Source organism: Curcuma longa, chromosome 15, assembly GCF_044706935.1.
Source record: "Curcuma longa cultivar G26 ecotype Majalengka, Jawa Barat chromosome 15, ITB_CL_G26_1.1, whole genome shotgun sequence".
Lineage (NCBI taxonomy): Eukaryota > Viridiplantae > Streptophyta > Magnoliopsida > Zingiberales > Zingiberaceae > Curcuma > Curcuma longa.
Window position 1 is genome coordinate 10,059,651 of NC_133875.1, and position 24,920 is coordinate 10,084,570.

Consider the following 24,920-nt stretch of genomic DNA (forward strand, 5'->3'; position numbering starts at 1 on the left):
TAGGACATTACAAATTTTATCTTTATATTATTTATAACAAAGAAATATAATATTTTTAAAAAATATCTCCAAAGGGTTTGGCAATTTTTAAAATATCTTAAGATGCAATTAATATTAAAATATCTTCAAATATTCTATGTTATTATTAATATCTTCTCTTCATTAAAAAGTTGGCAATATTTCAATCTTAAAAAGAAAATATTTTAACACAAAATGTGAGAATATATTTGGACAAAAATTAAAATAAGATCTTTTTTTATTGGAATCATCAAATCAAATTAGTATCTTTTTTATTAATGATTAAAAAATTACTCTATCGTGCCTTAACTCATTTTCATGTTTTAAAATACTCTTATTTTTAATACTATTATAGCAACTATGATCCCATAACTATTATAACTACACAATTATAATAAATATAATTTCATAGCTTTTATAATTGTGTATCAATTAGGAGACTATAATTCTTATAATATAATATTTACTAGTGTTGATTAAAAATGAATTATCAATGCTATAACAACTACCGATTCATAGTTGTTACAATATGATATTGATTAATTAGTATTGACTAGAGATGTAATAATTATATTATAGTAGTTAAACTATTGCAATATGATATTGATCAGTGTTGATTAAATATGAAATATTCATATTATCTAATTATGAACTATAATTGTTACAATATAATATTATTAGTATTGATTATATTTGAAATATTTATATTATAGTAGTTATGATCAACTAGTACGACATTATTGAAAATAATAGACTAAGATAAAGTAATATTCTATTTCAATAATAAAAAAATTATTTTTTGATGATTTTAATAAAAAATATTTTTTTAAATTTTATCCAAGATATTTAATCATTATGAAATCTTAAAAATATTTAATAAAGGTGGTAAATCTTAGGGAGGGATGGAGGCCTTCAAGAACTCGTCTTATGCCTATCAAATAGTTCTCTTCGTAATGGCATTTGACAACAATTTTGATGAGTGAAAATTTATTACAATTGAGCACACGCCTTAAAGATTTTCAGGTGGACGGCCTTCCGCTGCAACCGAGTAAATCCGGAGCGAACTCACTCCTAAAAAGTTGCCTTGTGCTAGTGGAAGTTGGGATAACACAGATCGCATATCGCTGCTTCTGGGGAGCGAGCATGGCAGCGGCGGCTCTTCTCTCGCCTCCTGTCGCCATCACCGATTCTTTCTCGTCTCTTCTAGCAATTCGCGCCACCCCGCTGTGCGTTCCTGCTCTCTCCGCCCCTCTCCGTTTTGGTCACCGCTTTGCTCACGCGGTTTTTGCCTCCTTGCTTCCTCAGAAATCGAAGAAGCCCCAATTGTTCGGGACGTGGGACAAGCTGTACAGCGGTTTGTCCTGATACCTCTGCCACGGTTTCCACGAGCAGCTTCCGCAGGAGGGATTTGTTGCTCTCAGGTCTCTCGGTTTCTTCCGTTTTCATTCTTCCAGTCTCCGGTCAGATTCTTACTCTAACTTTGTTTGTTTGTTTGTTTGTTTTTTTTTTTTTTACTTTTCTGCTTATAGAAACCATCTATGTTTCATATTGGACTTGTAGTTGGAAAAATAAATCATGCAGATTCGATTTTTTTTCTCTACACTAATAATAAAAGGTCTGGCTAAGGGGAATGCTTCCGAGAATACGTATTTCTATCACAATTTTTTTTTTTTCATGTTTGAGACTATTCATGCCAGAGTTTGTTAACCTACTTATGTTTTGTTATTGTTTTAAAATTTTTGTTTTAATCGATTATTTAATCGATATTGGGGTCGGGCAGGACCAGGGTCATGATTCAATCTCTCTCTCTCTACTTTAATCAACTAGAGAAGTGGTGGAAACCATCACATAGAGTTCAGTATAAGCAAAGCTCTCTAGGTCAAGGTATTGTATACATTATGAGGTGTGCTGATGCAAATTGGGCTTGTTCCTTCACAAATAGGCAGCCTACTTTTGGTGCTATGAGATTGTAAGAAGAAATGGATCTCTAAGTACAGGCTCTTTGTCTCCATCGAAGGGGGTTAGGTTGATATCCTCTTCCATAGGTGGAGTTGGAAGACACAACTGATAGATTGGTGCCACAATTGGGTTGTTGTGGTCTCTAATCGATTGGTGGTGAACATGAGCAGTAGATAAGCTAGCAGAGTCATGGTAGGCACATACATTTATGACCACTATTGGAGATAAGGATTGGCGATTTGTCTCATACACCATGCTTGGGCAAAGCGAGGAGAGAGAAGGATTGACAATGTTAATCTATATAGCTCACCCAGGTGGAGAAAGTATTTAGAGAGAAAAATTGATCTTAATACCACGTAATAATAATAGGTAAAAATTATTTTGGATTAATTACCCTAGATAATTCTCTCTATTTATTACTCATATTGCATTTTAGTCATAATGTATCTATCTATAATTAGGTTCCTACTTGACAATGTTGCCTTCTCAACGATATGAGATTAATGGATAATTCTACACACATCACAAATAAGCTATTAGTGAAAATGAGTTTTATTAGTCTATTTTTCTCTGCTAGTTACTTATGAAACTTAGTCTAATTAAAAGTTCAAGTATGGAAGGTACATCCACTTTTTGTACAATATTAATGATATTTGTGTTTTCTTGCTGACACCTAAGCTAGTCTTTTTTAACTCTTTTTTTTATACATCTTGCTATAGATGTGCATGCTATGGTTGAGTTAGATGATGATGTGAAGATGGAAGTACTCACTGATGACATTAATGCATATTCCTTCTTGTATCCTGTCAAATTGCAAGCTAAAAATATTGCCTTCAAATGGTAAGTACTTGGGTTGTATCTTTTGTGCAGCAAACTTCTGATGGATCACATTTTAGTTTGTTTTATGCTTGTTTTTGTGATACATAGTAATGCATAACTAAGGTTCTTAGTTCCATTCGAGCATATTATCTGCTCGGTGATGATTTAGATTCTTTGATTAGTTTCATTTAATCATATTATCTACTTGGTGATTGCTATCAAGTATTTGTTTTGTATTATATTGTTCTTACTTGATATAAGTCAAAATTCACAAACCATTATAAACCATTAGTTTTTGGTCTTTACCTGCCAACTAATTAAATTTCTTAACATTTTTCCCTATAAATATTTTTTAACGTTTTTGGTCTTTAACTGCCTACTTCTTAAATTTCTTAACACCTTTCCCTATAAATATTAACAATTTCTCTTTCTTAGCTTCAAATGTACCTTTTGACAAACCAAAATATTACCTTGAATATGAGCAAGCTGTCGCTTAAATTTGTAGACTTCCTCCCTTGGTTGTCTTCCCATAAAATTTGCACTTACCAGTACTCAAGTTGTTCTTGTTAGAGTGCCAAGATTGTTTTCCATATTTTAATATTCTAAACAGTAAACAACACAGCGAAAATATACAATCAAATAATTAGACTTAAAATAGAAAGTAAATCAAGATAAGAGGAAAACCTAACCAAATGTTTTGCTGGTTACTACTGTAGAGTCTGGCCTATCTACTGATATGGATGGAGGGATGATGTGGACTGTGGAGGGATGTTGTGGAGGGAGAAGGATCAATGGTGTTACTGAGGGAGAGGGATCAGCAACACTTGTGGTGGGTGGAGTAGTCATGGTTGATGACAATGGATCAATGCATGGACATCGCATATGGAGTTGTGGTAGCTGATGGACATCAAAAGAAGTGGTTCTAGGAGAAGGCACTGAGTGCATCCGACTAGTGTTCAGAGGTGTTGAGTGTTAGGGAGAAGTTTCATGGAGAGTTAGAAGGTTGGTTTTGATGTGGGAGAAGAGAAAAAATTAGGGTTATTAAGTGAATGCCCCTTTTTCATCCACTAAAAATACAACTAAAGTAGTCCCTTAGGCAAGCAGCCAAGGGAACCTAGATGGGTTGCTTTCTAGGAAACCACCTACTCAATAAGCAACAAGGAGGTCTACCACGGTAGTCTCGGGCACTTTTTGAAACTATACTAATACATTTATATTTATCACATGTAACTTTATTTCGTTTTATTCTTCATGTAACGGATATTCTACTAAATAAATTATGTTAATTTATTTTTTGATGGTCGATACTATTTTAACTCTTTAATTGAAGGATAGTTCTCTAAAGATAATTAACATGGGAACTTTTGAATTGTTGGAGAGACTAGAGGGGAGGGGATGAATAACCTATTTGGTTTTGATTTTAAGTTCGTGTCTACAATCCAAGTAAGCATTGTGAAAAATACAAACTAATAACTCAAAACACAAACACAAATGAATTTTTTTCTTCAAAAACTTGGCATTTACATGGTTCAGTAAATTTCAATTTCTACTTCATAGCCTATGATAATTAGTGGATAGTTGGGATCCCTCTGTCTTTTCTCTTTCTTGTAAACCTTTGGAGAAACCTCTTACAAGAAAGATAAAAAAGATAGAAAAAAATATACAACACAAAGAAGAGATTACAATAACGAAGCTTTACTCTTTTGTTTGCTTTCTTTATTTAAATTATTTAGAGAATGTTTAGGAATGTAGTAACAATTTTTTGTTTGTCGACAAATAGTTTTAGTTGACTACCTAGTCAACTCGACTATTGAAACTCTGATTCTAGCCATTCTAAGGCGTAAACATCTTTGTGCCCCTCTATGTCTCTACTATAGTGCTCAGACCATTGCCTAGTATCCCTTTGATCTTAATCTATTAGGACTTTCATTTATAGAACCTCATGTTAACCTTGGCCAAATAGGGTTTTTACTTGCTTAGAGACCACTCCTCTAGAACTTCATCACTTGTCAAGCATCTAGTTGACCTTGAGTTGCCTGGGACTTCCTTTAAAAATTTCATCCTCCTTGGCTTGTCTAAACCTCCACACTTTCACACTTTCACACTTGTTAAGCATATGCTCTTCCTTGATCTACTTGAACTTCCACTACTAACTTCCCATTAGATTTCTCCATTTCCAATTACTGATAGATTTCTCCATTACTAATTACTATTGGATTTTTATCTTGCTGACTCCTTGTTGATCTTCGCTAATGCAAGCACTTATTGGTCTTCACTAATACCAACACATGTTGGATGTCAACCTCAACCTATACTTCATACACTGTATAGTATATAGTCAACTTTGATTTACTTGACATACTTAATCTCATCTCAATCATATTACCCTCACCCTGAGTATGGTTTGCACTAAACATATTGTTTAAATATCAAAGTACAACACTTGGTCTATTAGGATCAGATTGAGATTGGGGCTGATTGCACAATCTCTCTTTTTTTTATTTTTGATAATATGGTTAAATTAGGTCTAACCATCAATCCAAATTCCATCTTATATGCTAAATCTAAATGAAAATTTCCTAACTTAAACTCTTTATTTCTCATTGGCATACACAAGACAAGGCCATCATTGAAATCCAATTCCTCCCCCTTTAGCAAAAAGGACCATTCAATGCTCATCCCTTGCGCCCACCATCAAGGTGGGTACCTCCTATTGTTCTAAACTTCTTGATCCACTTATTCCATTTATTAGTATTAGAGGACTCCACTCGAAGGGGAGCCTTGGCGCAACAGTAAGGTTGCTGCCATGTGACCTAGAGGTCACGGGTTCAAATCTTGGAAATAGCCTCTTGCCAAAGGCAAGGTAAGACTGCGTACAATCGATCCTTCCCCCGGACCCCGCATGGCGGGAGCTTCGTGCACTGGGGCTACCCTTTTTTTTTTAGAGGACTCCACTCGACTTCTCAATCCAATTTCCTTTTTCCTAGGGAAGCCCCTCTCCCCTTAAGGAAACATCTCTCCCAACCTTGGGTAATTTATGCTCTAAGGTTCCTTTAAAGGAGGTCCTCCCTTTAAAGACACTTCTAAGGTTCTCCCCCTTAGTTAATGAAATTTGCACCAATTTAGTGAAGACATAATTCAACCTTGAATTTTGTCTATCACTTATTGATGATGGATAACTTGATATATCCCAAGTAGTTAGGCCAAAATTTCAATTTGAGGATTTCCTTCCTAATTTTAATTTTAAATTTCACCTTGAAAGTGATTTCTATTACTAAGGAAATTCTCCTTCCCCTTGGAATTATTTTCCTTACTTCATAATTCTTTCCCTTAATACTTTGCTTCCCCCATTTTCAACCATTTCTCTTTAATATGTTGATTTGTACCAACATTCAATACTTACCTAAGTATCTTAGCATGGTAGGATGAATACATATATCAATGTGATGGGGTGAACAACTGAAACCACAAAGTTTCAATTGAATCTGAAAATTTGTGTCAGTTGACTGAAGCACCATTCCCGTCTACTTTTAGACAGAGCCATCGATTGATTTATCTGATTTAGTCGATTGCTTTCTAAATTCTCCAATAGTTCAAATTTGAAAATTCATAAATAATTCTATACTATTCAAAAAGTTAGGAAATTTTGAATAAACATTATTCATAAACTATTATGGAAAATACTTTTTCTATGAAAATATACCTTTTATTTTAAGAAATGATGAAAACTATTGAAACTTTTAATGTTTCACTTTAAGCTTTGTATCAATACCATCTTTTTGATGACTTCTATCAACAAACAGGTAGATAGGTAATATCAAAGTTTTTAAAAACTATTTTAAAATTATATTTGGAAATAATTTTTAATCATAATCCTTCGGTTATATGCACTAAACCATTCTCATGATTGGCCAATACATGATTCTATGCATTGATGATATGTAGTTTATTTAGATGCACCACATCAAATATCTTGAACTTAGATTATCATCTAATATCTCACTTGTTTTTGTGTGTAAATACACAAACAAGTCAACTCTAGGTTATGAGATGGTTCGAAGGTTCAACCTAAACTAAGGTGATCATGCAAGCCTATACTAGACCATCGGCACACAGAAAATTATTCCGCTTGTTTCTTGTTAACATATTTAAAATTTGTCGTTTTGTTTATTGATTGATATGCCACTTGATTTAGTATGAGAGTCAACCAAAACCAAGAGATAAAAAAGAGGGAAGAAGATAGGAAGAGGAAGATTAGTCGATGATGGACGCGGTTGAGACGAGTCAGCTAGGCAAGGAGGTGCTATGTGAGGGTGACGACTGGTAGAGGTGGGTGGACTACAAGAGGTGCGCTACATGATAGAAGGCAGTGACAACGAGCAAATGATCATTGGTGGCGACAATAAATTGGCTGTGGGAGAGAGGATGAGGGATCGAGAGAAAAAAGTTTGTGGAAAGATAAAATAGAAAGGAATGTGAATTATATAATAATTACTAATATTTTAAAAACACTACTAAATTAAATGCTAATGAATTAGACCATCATATGTATAAATTTGGTATAGTTTTAAACTGGCCAAAATAAATTCAAATTGTGCCTGATTTGAACCTATTAAATCCCAATTTCTATTTCTATTTTGATGGGCTCCATCTAGCCCTAATTTCACTTTAATTCGACTCAAAACTCAAAGTATCAATTAAATTTATCTTAATTAATATTTTAAAAAATATTTTAAAAATATAAAAAAATAAATAATGTAAAACTTGATATTTAACATGGACAAATATTTCTTTGTATTCATGTTAGAAGAGTATGTAAACAAACAATGAGAAAACTAGGTTCGACTATATAGTATTTTTCTCATTTATAACTTCTCTCTACTTCGGTTTGAACGTAAAAAAAATTAGAGTTTGATATTATATTTTAATTAAATAAACAATTTATTAAATTAAATTAAAAATAATATATTTATTTATTTTATTTTATTGAAATATCATTTAAGATATATCATAAGTACATTATGTTGCATTGAATAGGTTAGATTATATTAAAGAAAAAAATTCTATAAAGTTTAATTTGAAAATATATTTTTTTTTAAATTAAAAATTTAATTTTATTAAAAAAATATTGAATTAAAAATTTTCAGATTCGATTATGTTGAATATGAAGGAGAGCTTTGGTGTAACGATAAAGTTATTGTTATGTGACTTAGTGGTTGCGGGTTTGAGTTGCTGAAACAACCTCTTGCAATGCAAGACAAGACTGCGTACAATAAACCTTTTCCCGGGACCCAACATTGGCAGGAGCTTTGTCCATTGGATTGTCTTTTTTTATTGTGTCGAATATGAGTTGAATTTTATATTTTTATATTTTTTAAAAATTATATTTATAAAATCAAATAAATTTAATTACAAAATTAAAAATCTAATTTATAGCATAAAACACAATATTTTACATTCCAAAATTTAAAAAATCTTAGATCTCTATATTTTTCTTTTATTTTAATAATTACACTTAGAAACAAAAAATGTTCTGAATTTTTTTATTGCATCTATTTATGTTTTATCAAGAAAAATACAAGATATTTATTATTTAATTTCTTACAAATACGCATGCACAAATTTTAAACTCAATAACATAAACCTATAAAAATATACATTCATTTCAAATAAAATTATAGATTTAACATTGAAAATTTTTTGGGCCTTCAAATTTGAAATTGCTATAATGTTATAGACTTCAAAAGCAAATTATGCCTTAATTCATAAAAATGAAAGGCCTCATTTCCTCATTGTTTGTTTAAGTGATTTACCTGCAAAACTTAAATAGATCTTAATGTAAAGCAAAAATTATATAAGTTTCTGTTAAAACTCTCTCTCTAAAAAAGAACACATGTACAAGGCTTATATAATCAGCATAACCCTAAGAACACAAGAGGAAAAGACCTATCTACCCCTGCTTCTCACAACACTCCCTCTCAAGTTGAACATATATATCAAACATATTCAACTTGTTAAGAACAGAATTAAACATAGCTTGGGGTATAGCCTTCGTAAACATATCAGCAAGTTGACTCTCAGATTTGACATAAGGCAAACATAGCTCTTCGGAATCAAGTCTCTCCTGAATAAAGTAGCGATCAATTTCGATGTGTTTAGTCCGGTCATGTTGTACTAAATTATTTGCAATATTGATTGCAGCCTTGTTGTCACAATATAGTCTGAGGGGTAATTCTGCCTTTAATCCCATGTCTTCCAACAAAAAACACAACCACAATATGTCTGCAAGACCATGTGCCATGGCTCGATATTCTGCTTCAGCACTGGGCTGTGCACAAACATTTTGTTTCTTACTTCTTCAAGTTACCTGGTTTCCTCCCAAAAAAGTGTAATAGCCAGAAGTGGACCTTCTATCATCTCGAGAACCAACCCAATCTGCATCCGAATAGCATTCCACTTTCAGATTACCATCTTCTTTGAACAACAAGCTTTTCTGGGACATAACTTCAAGTATCTTAAAATCCAATCAACACCTTCATATAGACAGTTTTAGGAGCATGCATGTACTGTCTCACCACACTAACAACATAGGTGATGTCAGACCTACTCATAAACAAATATAGTAATTTTTCAATCAATCTTTGATATGTTCCCTTTTCCAGACTTGCAAGATCTTCCCCATTAGAACTAGTAAGATCATGATTTACTTCTATAGGAGTAGATGCTGGTCAACAACCCAACTTCCCTGTCTCCTTGAGTAAATTCAACACATACTTTCTCTGACATATATAAATTCCTTCTTGAGACCGAGCAACTTCAATACCAAGGAAATACCTCAATAGTCCAAGATCTTTAATTTCAAATTCTGATGTTAACTTAGACTTAGGAGCCTCGATTTTAGCTTCGTCATCACCTGTAACTATCATATCATCAACATAAACCAAGAGAATAGTAGTTCTGCCCTCTTTCTTTTTAACAAAAAGTGTATGATCAACATTTCCTTGTTTAAAAGCCAAACAATATCATGGCTTTGCAAAACCTATTAAACCATGCTCTAGGAGATTGTTTAAGCCCATACAAAGCTTTTCTTAGCCTACAAACTTTTCCTTTTGTTTCAATTCCAGAGCAACAATTCGGTTAAACCGAATAAACCGACCGAACCGACTGAATTAAAAAATTCGGTTCGGAGGTGGCAACATGTAGACTTTTTCATGAAGGTCACCATTCAAAATGACATTTTTAACATCTAGCTGAAATAGAGGCCAATCATATTAAGCAGCAAGAGAAAGAATTACTCTGACCGAATTCAGCTTTGCAACTGGAGCGAAAGTCTCCAAGTAATCCACCCCATATGTTTGAGTGAATCCCTTGGCAACAAGTCTGACTTTATATCTGACCACTTCACTCTCTGAATTATAGTTGATAGCATAGACCCATTTAGAACCAACCAAGTTCTTCCCCTTTGGAGGATCAACTAATTCCCAAGTACCATTCTTGTTAAGAGCCTCTATATCTTCATTCATTGCTTCCAGCCACCTAGAATCCCTTACAGCTTCACAATAAGAAGGTATAGCATGGTTTGATAACTGTGAAACAAAGACATAATATGAAGAAGACAAACGAGAGTAAGAAACGTGATTGGAGATAGGATGTTGAGTACATGACCTGACCCCCTTCCTAACAGCAACCGGAAGGTTCAAAACTCATTCATATTTAATGACTACTCCAAGGAATCAAGAGCCAGAGCATCTGATTCAGCTAGCCGGCCAGTAGTAGGTTCTTGCTTATGTCTTCGTCGCTTGTAAGTGATAATTTCTTGTGAAGACTACGAGCCCAGTGATGGAACATCATTTCTATTTTCCATGGCATCCAGTGGAATAGGAGATGAGACCACTTGAGGTACATAAGGAGACACAAAAGAGGTAGGAGATGAGATAACTTGAGGTACATAAGGAGACACAGAAGAGGTAATATTCTCCCCTTGAGGATAAGGCTGAAGAGAATAATAAGACTCAGACTCAAAAAATGTAACATCATTCAAGACATATCTCGTCCTAGTAATAGGATCAAAGCACTTGTAGCCTTTCTGGCAAGTGGAATATCTTAGGAAAACTCCCCGTATAGAACGAGAATCAAGTTTGGAGGACTTGGGACCAAGAACATGAATAAAATAGAGAGAGCCAAAAACCCGAGGTGTAAGGGAGAACAACGTGGTGCCAGGACGAAGAATAGTGAGAGGGCACCGGTACCCGAGACCTTTGGATGACAATCTATTGATGATATAGGCAGCAGCAAGGACAACATCAGCCCAGAAATATTTGGGTAAGTGGCGTTGAAATAATAGTGCACGGACTGTTTCAAGTATATGACGATTCTTTCTTTCAGCCACTCCATTCTGTTGTGGTGTGTAGGGAGAAGATGACTCATGAAGAATTCCTGAATCCTCAAGGAAAGTATTTAACGACTGAGCAAAGTACTCACGGGTATTATCAGAACGTAAAGTCTTTACTCTTGTATGAAATTGAGTTTCTACCATTCAACAATAAGTTTGAATGAGTCGAGGAACTTCTTTCCTGCTTTTCATCAAATAAAGCCATGTACAGTGGATGTAATCATCAACAAAAGAGAGAAAGTATCGATAGTTATCCAAAGAAGTCACATTAACTTATATTTGGATGTGAACAAGATAAGTCAACGAGGTTTATAGATTACAACTCTCAAGATGATCTCGACACATGTTAAAGTGTGCTGGAGTATCAACACAATAGGGTACTGAAAGCATAGCATTCCAGCTAGAGGCCAAAACTTTGGTATTGAATTGAATGATAGTTTAAACCTTGTTTAAACCTTTAGTAAAATTTATAGAAGAGGCCATTAGGATCATAGGAGTCATTAGCAACAGTTTGAAGTTGCCTGTGTATTTAAGGGGCAAGGTGGTCTAGGTATAGTCAAATATTGGGGTTGCAAGTGATTGAATGATGGATAATAAATGATTTTGTAATACTTTGCTTTGAGTTTGGATCAGTGATGGTGCTCCTGTTGAGTGTTGATAGAAGGAAGAGTGCCAGATTACAACAAAGGTGGCTCAATGCAATGTGGAATGGTATAGATTTCTTCTTAGAGAACAATTGAATCCAATTTGGTTTCAAGGTTTTGTGTGGTTGTGGAAAAGGAGGTGAGGTGAGATTTGTGAAACATAGTTTTAAGGATGAGTTGATCTTGATTCAGATTGGTTCATTTGGATTGAAATCAGCAAAGCTCAATCTGATTTTGTCTGAGAAACCTGAATGACATATGGGATTCATCAAAGTCATCGGAGAGGGTCTATTCCCTCTTAGATTGAATTAACAGTGGAAAAAAATTGACTCAATCTGCAAAGATTTGGCAAGGAGAGGAAGAAGAACATTGTTGCTAGGCAATGTATAGTGGAAAGATGATTGAAGTGCCTGTAAATGCATAACACCAGAGATGATTGAAGATGATTGAAGTGCCTGTAAATGCATAACACCAGAGATGGAGGATCAGTGATTAGGGTGAAAACAAGATTGAGTACAGGAGGTGGAAGTTAATAATACCAATATGTATTAATATTGATTTTTAAGATGTTAATATTTTAGTTACTACTAATTGTGTGTTGATATTTGCTCTTATTTAGTAGTACTGCTAATTGGTAACTAGAATTATTTACTAATTATAAATAAAATAGTATTAACAATATCAGTATATTTAATAATATTTAAAAATAAATAATAATAAAATATTGTTTGATATCTATTTATAATAAAATAAATATAATTAATATGTTTTTAATCAAATGTAAAATATTGATAAATATATATTATCCATTGATAATTATATGATAATATATGTTAGTTATTAATTGATATTACTTTTCTATTTAGCATCAATGTAACAATCTTATAGTTAATAAATTATACAATATTATAATTGTCATATGTAAGAAATGTAATAGTGTCTGTTCATAAAATTTGAATAGAATATTCAACTATAGATGTAATTGGTGATTTTAAAATGGAAAATCATGATTAAAATTTTGTTTATAAAATACCATTGTTAAATACTAAATAGTAATATATTATCAATATTTTTCTCATTTATTAAACACATCGATTGGACTCGCTTTTTTAATTTTAATGTTTTGCATATTCGATTGAATGGATACTGAGATTTTTTTACCCAAGCATCCTTGATACTAATGCCCATCCATATTCCTTGAAATACATTGTGAAATCAATGATTTTCAAATTTAAAGAAAGGATGAGAGGGTTGCATATTCAACAATTGACAATTATGCGGTTACAGTTTGAGACATTTGAGAGTAGAGATATAGAACATTGTAGGTTGATTTGAATTTGGTTTAGTATAACCATGTCCCAGCTGTGCATCTATCAGACTAGTACATCTTGAGAGTGGGTTGGCTCAATTAATGGTGGAGATGATAAAGGACAAAACTTGATCAAATTTAAAATATCATATTGTATTTTATTTTTGGAAATGGTAATCATGTGAATTGATTATCATGTTGCTCAGATTAAGACTAAAGATTGGTTATCAAAAATGTAAGACTATTGTACTTGATTAACTTTGAATATGATTTTGATGTTTCCCTTGTTTATCTACGTGCTAACTTTCCATTGTATATCTATGTGTGGTAGCATATTTGTCCTTTAGTTGTCTTCAAAACATCTTAACAAAACAAGAAATGAAATTTGATGCTTCCATTATCTTTATCTGTAACTTATATGGCAAACATTCTTTTCAGTTGCTAGACTGTTGTGAGTTTTTTTTTTTTTTTTTGCTACATGTTTCCAATTGAATACTCGTAGATTACTGTGCTTTCCTTTCCCTTTCATTTTTTTTTCTTTAACTAGCTGGATTTGAACATATTTCTATGCTTTTTTATTCATAAATTGCTATTCTTATACTTTAATCAATTTTAGAGTATAAAGTGACACGAAAAAGATGAACAGTTTTTTAACTTTCATTTTTCATTAGAATTAAAATTATTATATTTTTTTATAAATGAATTTTGAATCATTTTGAAGGGTAGAATCCAGAAAACCCGAACGCTATTCCTCGGCTGCGCCTCTATCACGTGAGTATTATTATATAATGTTTGGGTTATTAAACTTAAAAAAAAAAATTATTAAACTTGTGTGAATCTTATCTTCTCAATTTTCCTTATAATTATAATAAGTGACCGTTCAATAACTAATTACTTGTTATACAGCTGATGCACGACAACGCATTGTGTCTGAGCGTGTTGACATGATCAACAATCTTGTCATTTCCGTATCAGTAAATTGATCAACTATTTCTCCATTGATCATTATTTAGATATACTAAATTTTTGGAGTTCTTATTAAGTTTCCTTTCCTAGTAGTTCTAGAACGTAGGTTCCATGTCCATGTTTGACTTTTGGAGCTCCTTGAGCATCCAACATTATTATGTATTGAAATTAACCTGTCTTTTGCAGATTGGACCTCCTAATTCACGTTACTTAACTTCAAATGATAAGAGCTCATGGAATGCTAAAGATGTGGCTGATTCTGTTCTTGCTGACAAGTCTTCACTAGTAATTAATACCTTTTTCTTAATTAGTAATTACGTCTTAAAGAAGCTGAATGGAAGTGGCGTATTCAACTTAATAAGGTTGTATATAAAATATTTCAACTTTTAAATCTGAAGTTATGATTTCTACTTTTGATCATGAATCACTCTTGTACACTTACGGATTAAACAAACTACTTCTCCAGAAGTCGACTAGCTTAGTTGAAACTTGAAAGCAATGTTCAAAATCTCGAGTCATGCTGAAGTTTCGGTCTTTGATTGGAACGATATTGTTTCGATAATGTGTTGATGCTTTGATGTATGCTACTAATAATGGATTTTCAGTTGAAGAAGGAAAGAGATGAAACATAGAAAAGAGACATTGTCTTTGCTGAACATGATTTTAAATCTTGTACCTTATCGAGAGAAATGATTGAAACATATTATTCCGCTAAATTAGTGAAATTCAAAACCACTCAGCACAGACAATGTTTCTTTCTTTTGCTTCATCTCCTTCCTCCTTCAACTTCTAATCTATCATCGACATCATGCATCGGAGCATCTGTTAAAGATCGAAACTACGACATAATTTGAGATTTTGAATCTTGGTGCCGAGTGGTATCGAGTTTCAATGATTTATCCGAATGATATGTTTTGATTGTTTTGGTGTTGACAGTACGAGATTTCAAACTATGTCTGAAAGTGAGATTCCTTGGTAGGCACATTCATAGAGTTTTTATCTCTCTCTTTTTTTAGTTGTGTGAAGCGTAGAGTTTTATTTTATCATGGATAAGTTTTGATAAAATTTTTAACTTTGGTATGACGCTTATTCTAATGTACCAGGTATATTAGAACCTATTCATTGACAACATACAATATAGTTTAAAATTTTCAGCCATATCGGAATTTCGATTTGTGATTATATTATTATAATAAAAAGCTTTTATGGGACCATCTCATTAGGGATGAAATACCATTGTGTAATAGAAAGGGAAGTGTTGTTTATCCATGCCACCTTGTAGGGACTTGGGTATGATTTGATTGTAGCTTAGCTTTAGAAAGAGCTTGTGTGAAATTACATTCATGCCACATGGATGATACAAGTGTGTCCACATATAGGCAGCTGTGGGTGTAGACAGAATTAATGTACTACATGAAACCTTGTATTCTCTCCCTTAATCTCAAGGCGTTCATTCAAGGGTTCAACCTTTTAATCATCACTTAGAGTTGAGTAGTTTGCTAGTTCATCCTGCATTTTATTTGGATTCTAAGGCTAGAACCTATGGAGGCATTTGGATGCTTCATGAACCTTGCCACATCATTAGTGGCATTGTATGCTAGAGTTGGGCTTCTTAAATCTTTTAGGGTTTGATGTACCAACTTTTACTCATCAAATAACAATCTTAAGGCAAGTTGAGCTAGTTGGTTTTCTTGATTTAGGTAATGCTTTATAAAGAGGTGCTTTATTGGTCGAAGAGCCTGATGTTTGAAAAGTGGATGGTGATTGTTTGATTTATACGACCTTATGGCATGTCTCCTCTATCAAAGTTGGAGCAAACAACTTGTCATTGGATCTCAGGTTTAAGTCCATTGATGAATGATAAGGTTTCCTTATAATCTAGGATTGCAACATATGTATACGTTGAACATAGCTATAGTATATTACGCTCGCATATGGTGTATTTTTTATTTTTAAAGTGCATTGGAACATACATCTCTATCAATTTTCCCTTTATTTATACATAAGTTGTGATGGGTTTGGCTCCTATTGTACCATAATGATTGCGAACACTTTGCTAGACAACGAGTTTGAATTTTATAACTTGCTTTCATTTAGTTTGGCGCATATTGTATGTGTCAAAATAGTCTTTAGTTTCAATGCCCTAATTGAGGAGTATATTTGGTTATAGGTGACTGTCAAAACTAAAGGCTTCAAGTTTAACTCATTGGATGTTGTTAGATTCATGTCTAGGCTTAAGTCGGATATGAGTTTTAGAAAGATGATCTTCTAGAGTGGAATAAAATATTGTTTGGGTGAAGGTTGTGGCGTTAGATGCAGTGTGTGATCTATTAGCTCATATCCTTCTCATTTGCTATTTTGTCAATTATGCTCATAATATTGTCTTTAAATCATTCTAGGTCTTCCCTCTTGATTAGGACATTTTGTGACACCTATTATTTATATCTTTGATTGTGGGGTTTCTTATCATGTCCGATATGGAGGTTTTAAAAGTAATGCAAATTAACACTAAATTAAGAAACAAATAGAAACTAAGCAAATAAGTATGATACTTTTTTGAAATGAGCATGGATTGATGTTATATGAAGAAATGATAATCTAATTAAATTAAACAAAAAAAATTCAATGATGAATGCTATTATGGAGTTGAAGTGAGCCTCTTCACTGTAAAGTTTGCATTGCATAGTCTTTGAACAAATCCATTTTGGATCTTGTGAGAAATGAAATTAGCATAGAAAAAAAACTCAAAGCTAGGTTGGAGTGTAAGCAAGCGCTGTCGAGCTTAGCTGTGTTCAAACTTGTTTATTAAAAATCTCATCAAGTTGGAGTTGAGTTCGAACTTTTTATCAAGCTTAGCTAACAATGTTGTTTTCCTTATAAATTAGGTTACATGTTTATCTAATACATAAAACTTATATTATTTTTATATTTTTAACATATATGAATAATTTAAGATTATAAAAATTTATAAATGACTTTTTTGATATATGAATGAAAAATTAAGAATTGAATTTTGTGTTAGTTAATAAATAAGTTTATTCACAGATCAACTTTGTTCATGAATGTTAACGCGACAAGCTTATTAGTGTTCATGAACGTCCTGTTTATTTATAGGCCTAAAGGTAGGTTTACCACAATAATCAATTGTTCTTACAACAACTAGATAGACTATCTAGAAATTCCCAAAGTTATAGGACTAATATGTAAAATGCCATATTAAATAAATTTGATTTGGGCTTTGGATAAACTGAGATTGATTCTTGTTTTTGAGTAAAAGGTTGTTTAGTAGGTCTCTCAATCCTAAAGAAAGCAATGTGGGTAGTGGGGTTGGCAGAGGTGGCACCGTGGTCAGGTGATAAGATAGCTTGCTTATCGCATGATTAGACACGACACGAAGTTAAGTATAACATCTAAATAGGGCGAACAACTAGATTTGAGGCTTGTGTGTGATTCGGTGCCATCGTTGATGATCCAGAAGAGGTTAGACGGTCATAATAATAAAGATTTAGAGTTTTGAAAGTCAGGAGTCAAGTGTTTGCATTTAGGAAGCAGGATCAACAACACATTGGTTTGACGTCGAGCATGTGGGATGAGCATGGTTGCTAAGGTGGTTGATGATCGAAGATATGAGGTGGAGATTAGAGTAGATCTAGGTAGGGCTCAAAATCTCAAATCGTGCTGAAATTTCAATCTTTGACTGGAACGATATTGTTTTGATATCGTACCGATGTTTTGATGCATGATGTCAGTAATAGATTGGAGTTAAAGAAGGAAGAAGATGAAGCATAGGAAGGAGACATTGCCTGCCGAGCATGATTTTCAAACTTATACTATGCTAATGAAACGGTTGAAACATAACATTCTTGTAAGTTATTGAAACTCGATATCACTCAGTATAAACAATGTCTCCTTCCCTTCATTTTCTTCCTCCTTCGACCTCCAATTTGTCACTGAAACCATGCATATCTTTCCGATCAAAGATCAAAAATACAACACAGCTTGAGATTTGAACCTTGCTGCTAAGTGGTATCTAGTTTTGGTGGTTTATCAAAACGATACGTTTCGACAGTTTTGCCCACCACAGTATGAGATTTCAAACCATGGACTTAGGTTTCCATGATTCAATGGTAATCATCGGGGAAGGAAGCCAGTATGTTGAAAAGCTATGCTGGGATTGATGACAATGGGTGTATTGGTAGAGGAGTAGGAATGCAATGATGGCAAGAAGTGATACTAGTCGATGTTAGGTGGAGATGCTGGGTCGGTGTTGAAACAAGTATTTAGGGGCACTTTACAATGTGGAGTGAAGCCAGTGTGTTGAAAAGCTATGCTGGGATTGATGACAATGGGTGTAGTGGTAGAGGAGTAGGAATGCAATGATGGCAAGAAGTGATACTAGTCGATATTAGGTGGAGATGCTGGATCGGTGTTGAAACAAGTATTTAGGGGCACTTTACAATGTGGAGTTGTAGCATTGGAATTAGAGGTAGTAAATAGGAAGGAGCAACCGAGGAGAGAGGAAATATGGAATCAACTTATATCGATATTGAACCATGAGTTAGACTTTGATACCAATTGGCATCGCACGAATAGGACCAAATCTCACAAAGGAAAAATTCTCGCACACAAAAAAGGCAAAGTGAAATTTTCATTAATCAAAAGTTAACTTTTGCGTGTGATATAGAAAAACTTAAATAGAGTTAAACAATTAAGGAAATATAATAATTGTTATTGATTGACTGTCAAAACTAATGAATTACCATAAAACATGACTGATACCAGCCAACTCGGAACAACTTAAAATTCAAATTATTTCTAAGACAAATTACTTGTTTCTTGAGAAGTTGATTAGCTTAGTTGAAACTTGAAAGTGAGATTCCTTGTAGACACATTCACAGTTGTTTATCTTTCTCTCTTTTTTTTGCCTAATATGAAATAGAGTTTTATTCTACCCTGTGGAAGTTCTGATAAAATTTTAATCTTGGTATGATCCTTATTCTAATCCAACGGGTATACTAATCCTTATTCTATTCATCTGCAGCGTATAACAACTGGGCAACGCATGGCTGAGAGTTCTGTTCTCGATTCACATTCAGTGATAGTAAGCAAATTTAACTTTTGAGAAAATTTCTCCTGTTTTATTTATTTAAAGGCTCTTCCTTTTGCCAAGAAAATAGCATGCCAACTCAGATTGTCATTTTATGCAGGTCAATGAGCAACCTTACTGGTATTATGAGTACCTTGTTCGGAAATCACCAACAAAATCTGTATGTATGCCTGATTTTTCCAGACCACTTATTTTGGAAATTAAACATTCCTCATTTCATGATTTATGAAAATTTGATTGGTTAATTGGAAGCATTTATGTGCATATTTTGATTAATCCCTTTTTCTCAGGCGCCAGAGCCAAATCTATTCAGGCACAATGTGGCTTCAACGGCCGAACGAGATGGTATAAATTGATTTGGTTTGTGTTTTTCATCCTTGTTTCTGCTTACTTTATATGTTTCTCTATTGTCTATTTCAAAAGATGCAGTAAAATAATTATTGCTAATTGATAACTTTAACTTTAAATGGCTAGAGTTTCTATTTTATCCATTCAATTTGTTATAATTTGTTTCATCACGTTCACTTCTTTTAGCAATAAAAAAAAAGTGTAGTTTCGGCTGATATTTCAATGCCTTAAATTATATTTTTTTGAATCCTTTGCTACCTTTGCAGGATATTTGTACTCTTTAAATGCGTCAACGCTTAGCAAACAGTGGGAAAATGTATGTTCCCAATCCTATCAATTCTACTATAGAAATCTATAAAATTATTTACTGCCTACAAGTCTGTTTGCTTACTTTTCAAAATCATATTCATGTTTCTAATTATTTACTAAATTTATCAACTTGTTCCAATGAATCAAACAATGTTAAATAATGAATTCCCTTGTTAGGTCTATGTGAAATGGATATTGATCTGACATAAATTTCAACAAATAAGCTAGAGGTTAAAAAGTCTTGAACATTTGCATAAAATACAAAGTGGATATAAGAAAGAAATGCACGATAGAAAATAATATATTTAATTATAGAATCCAATGAGAACTAAATAGTCAAGGTCATCAATTTAATACTTAACCTCATTAATCTCTTATCACATATTTCTCTTAAATTTACTCTTCATTAGTTTCATCATTTCTAATGTTTTCACATTTTACACTCTTACATGTATTATTAATTTAATTAATCAAGAACCAACCTATATAATATTATATAAGGGAAGATGGCTATAATCCTAATAAATGATGCATTGTATATAGGGATGAATGACTCAATTCATTTAGAACGAAGTGCATCATAAACATATATCAATTTATAGCGCGAACAACCCATAATCCATTTAGTAAAGATGAATCGTGTGTGTGTGTAAACGATTTACAATCCACCTAGTATATACATATAAATATATAATGGTGAATGCCCCTAATCCACCAAGAGATGCACCTTCTAAAATGAAGTGGTGAACGACCCACAATCCACCTAGTGAGAAAGACATCTTATGTAAAATGATCAACAACAACAACAACAACAACCAAGTCTTATCCCACTAAGTGGGATCGGCTATATGGATCCTTTTACGCCATTGAGCTCTATCTCCTATTATATCATCATTTATATTTAAATAAATTTTATCTTGTTTTATTGTTGCTAACCAAGTCTTTTTTGGTCTACCTCGCCCTCGTTTGATATGCGTATTTGTCATAGTTTCACACCGCCTAACTGGAGCATTTATCGGTCGTCTAAATACATGTCCGTACCACCTTAAACGTGTCTCACGGAGTTTTTCCTCAATAGATGCAACTCCAACTTTCTCTCTAATGCTCTCATTTCTTATTCTGTCCATCTTCGTACGTCCACACATCCATCTTAACATCCTCATCTCCGCAACTCTCATCTTTTGCTCATGTACTCGAGTCATAGCCCAACATTCAGCGCCATATAACATGGTAGGTCTAACTGCCTTTTATAGAACTTTCCTTTAAGTTTTAGAGGCACTTTATGATCACATAAAACACCTGATGCTCTCCTCCACTTCAACCATCCTGTTTGTATTCTATGTAAGACATCTCTCTCAATCCCTCCATCGGCTTGCAAAAATGATCCTAAATATTTAAAACTCTCAGTTCCAGATAACTCATCATCTCCTATTTTAATACTTGTCTCATTACGTTCAATATTGCTAAACTTAAATTTCATATATTCTGTCTTTACTCTACTAAGTCTAAAACCTTTCTCTTCTAGTGTTTCTCGCCAAGATTCTAATTTAGCATTTACTCTCTCACGTGTCTCATCTACCAAGACAATATCATCTGCAAACAACATGCACCATGGTACGGTATCTTGAATGTGTCCAGTAAGTTCATCCATGATTAGTGTAAAAAGATAAGGACTTAGAGCTGACCCTTGATGTAACCCTATCTTTATTGGAAATGCTTCAGTTAATCCGCCTGAAATCTTCACTCTAGTCGTTACTTCCTCATACATATCCTTAATTAGGTCAATATATACTACGCTAATACCCCTCTTTTCTAGAATTCTCCATATAATTTCCCTTGGGACTCTATCATAAGCTTTTTCTAAATCAACAAATATCATATGTAGATCTTGCTTTTGCTCCCGATACTTTTCAATTAGTTGCCTGAGAAGATGTATAGCTTCTATTGTCGACCTACCAGGCATAAACCCAAATTGATTTTCGGTGACCATAGTCTCTTTCCTTAATCGTTTTTCTATTACTCTTTCCCAAAGTTTCATGGTATGACTCATTAATTTAATGCCCTTATAATTTGCATAATTTTGTACGTCCCCCTTATTCTTATATAAGGGAATTAGAGTACTTACTCTCCATTGATCTGACATTTTCTTTGTTTTCAATATCATGTTAAATAATTTTGTAAGTCATTCAATACCTTGTTTCCCTAGGCACTTCCATACCTCTATCGGGATATCATCTGGTCCAACGGCTTTTCCATTTTTCATTCCGTTTAAAGCTTGTTCTACTTCTGAAATTTGAATTCTACGGTAAAAATTTAAATTTCTATACTCATTTGACCTGCTTAAATTACCTAAGTTAAGTTGATCACCTACACCTTCATTAAAAAGTTGATGAAAATACCTCTTCCACTGCTCTTTTATATCTCCATCATTTACTAATACCCTATTGCATTCATCTTTAATACATCTTATTTGGCTAATATCTTTTATCTTCCTCTCTCTCACTTTAGCTATTTTATAAATGTCTTTTTCTCCTTCTTTTGTATCCAATTTTTGATATAACTGCTCAAAAGTTGTATTTTTAGCTTCATTCACTGCTTTTTTAGCCTCTTTCTTAGCTAATGTATATTTTTTTAAATTTTCTTCATTCTTGCAAATATATAATTTCTTATAGGCTATTCGTTTTTCCTTCACTTTTTCCTGTACTTTCTCATTCCACCACTAAGATTCTTTACTTGGTGTTACATGCCCCTTTGACTCACCAAGTATACTCTCGGCTATTATTTTCAACTTTGATATCATTTTATCCCATATCGTAGTAGGGTCACTGTATACTTCATCTAATACTTGTCCTTCTACCTTCTCCTTAAATATGTTTTGTTTCTCATCCTTCAACTTCCACCACTTAATTCTAGGAGTAATGGATATTTTCTTTTTATGAATATTATGCTTAAGACGTATATCCAATACTACTAACCTATGTTGGGTAGTTAAACTTTCTCCAGGAATGATCTTACAATCTTTACAAATCTTTCTATCCCTCTTCCTAACCATAAGGAAGTCAATTTGCGATTTATTATTCCCGCTTTTAAATGTGATCAAGTGTTCTTCTCTTTTCTTAAAAAACGTATTAGCTAGTATAAGATCATATGCTATCGCAAAATCCAGTATAGTTTTACCTTCCTCATTTCTTGTACCAAACCCATAATCCTCATGCACCCTCTCATATTCCTCATTTTTCACTCCAACATGTCCATTTAGATCACCTCCTATTAAAATCATTTCATTTGATGGAATATTTTGTAATACTTCATCTAAGTCATCTCAAAACCTTGATTTGGTATTTTCATCTAATCCTGCTTGAGGTGCATATACACTAATTACATTTATAGTGTATTTCTCCACTACTATTTTGAGAGCTATAATTCTATCCCCCTTTCTATTTACTCCTACAACTTCATCCTTTAACGAACTATCTACAATAACACCAACTCCATTTCTTGTTTTACTCTTCCCTATGTACCATAACTTATAACCCGAGTTCTCTATCAACTTTGCCTTTTCGCCTACCCATTTTGTCTCTTGTACACACAAAATACTAATTCTTCTCCTAATCATCATATCTACTACCTCCATTGTTTTACCAGTAAGGGTTCCTATATTTCATGTTCCAAATCTTAGACTATTAATTTTCCTATAATTTTTATTCTTACCCAACCTATGGTGTGAGAACTTTTGCTCATTTAACATTACACCCAAGTTCTCATGGAGATGTAGCGGTCCTTGCCGAGACGTTACAGTCGGACCCTGCAACGCGTTCCTTCCGGGGAACATCCTAGCATTAACACAATAGTTTAATGGATCCATTCATGAGTGTTTGCCTTAGTTTAACGCTGGCTGGCAACCTAACGCAACCCTCCTCCTTTATCCGGGCTTGGGACCGGCAATGATAAGGTAAACTTATCATCTTATGTAAAATGATCAAAATCTAAAAATATACAAAGGCCAATTTTAAGCATGGAGCTAATACTCTATTATATAAGTAATTCATTTGTTTTCTTAACTTAATACAACCACTTTTTAGAGTGTTGAACTGAAACTCTATAGTAGAAGAAATTCATTTAATTTTTGTTTAACTTAATATTAGGGGTGTAATCGAACCGAGTTGAGCCGAACAGTAAGAGACTCAAGCTTGAGCTTGGTTCGTTTTCCCTAAACTCGAGTTCGATTCGAGTTTTAATTCTTAAGTTCGAGTTCGGTTCGTAATGAAATTAAATAGTTCGCGAATCGCTCGAGCTCGGTTCGAAAATGGCTCATTTTAAATTTAAACGAGTTTAGTTCGAGCTCGGTTCGAAAATAGCTCGTTTAAAAGTTAAACGAGCTTAGTTCGAGCTTGACTCGTTAATATATAATATTTATAATTCATGTAATATATATATATATATATATATACACGTTCGCGAGCGTCTTAACGAAGACGTTCGTGAGCCTTTAAACGAACATGTTCGCAAGCTCACGAATCAAATACTGTTAGCTCGAGCGATAATATTTTCGAGCTCGAAATTAGGTTCAAGCTCGGCTCGTTAACTTAATTGAACGAACTCAAACAAGCTTTTTTTTCGAACCGAAACTCGAATAGCTCGCGCGCAACAAGTAATTATTAAACTCTTTTAAAGTTGGGGTTAAAGCTTTATTCATATAACTCTTTTAGATGATAGAGCCGAAACTCATTGATATAATGTTAGTGTTGTTAGTACTGACCTATGGCACTCGATATGGGAATTTTTGTCATTCCATTATATAATCGACAATGATATCTTATCGACACTGGCATACCGTTCATGCTACATGAGGTTTGTGTGGTTGGTTGACCATAATTTTCTTGCGTTCTCGTGATCAACATGGAATGAGATAGAAGGAATGACTTGATACCTGTAGGATCAGGAGTGCTAGAGGGGGGGGGGGGGGGGGATGAATAGCGTTTTCGTTGCACTTTCACACTTTTTGATAAACCTATAAATCTTGCGTATATGAAACAGAGAAAGTAGCGA

At 33.4% G+C, this 24,920-nt stretch overlaps 1 protein-coding gene across 3 annotated transcripts in view; it reads left to right on the forward strand.

Moving 5' to 3' along the window:
* The first annotated feature begins 1,008 nt into the window (after positions 1–1,008).
* The window catches only part of LOC141846377 (psbP domain-containing protein 5, chloroplastic), a 35,534-nt gene continuing 11,622 nt past the window's right edge, over positions 1,009–24,920 (forward strand). Inside the window, exons 1-10 of one of the 3 annotated variants that reach the window (XM_074734406.1) lie at positions 1,010–1,244; positions 1,324–1,478; positions 2,697–2,817; positions 13,863–13,912; positions 14,048–14,115; positions 14,294–14,392; positions 19,149–19,208; positions 19,315–19,374; positions 19,505–19,559; positions 19,829–19,878. In XM_074734406.1, coding sequence (XP_074590507.1) covers positions 1,162–1,244; positions 1,324–1,478; positions 2,697–2,817; positions 13,863–13,912; positions 14,048–14,115; positions 14,294–14,392; positions 19,149–19,208; positions 19,315–19,374; positions 19,505–19,559; positions 19,829–19,878 — 801 coding nt within the window. In that variant the 5' untranslated portion in view covers positions 1,010–1,161. Of the gene's footprint in view, positions 1,245–1,323; positions 1,479–2,696; positions 2,818–13,862; positions 13,913–14,047; positions 14,116–14,293; positions 14,393–19,148; positions 19,209–19,314; positions 19,375–19,504; positions 19,560–19,828; positions 19,879–24,920 lie in introns of all 3 variants that reach the window. The other 2 variants (XM_074734404.1, XM_074734405.1) reach the window with 2 other exon arrangements.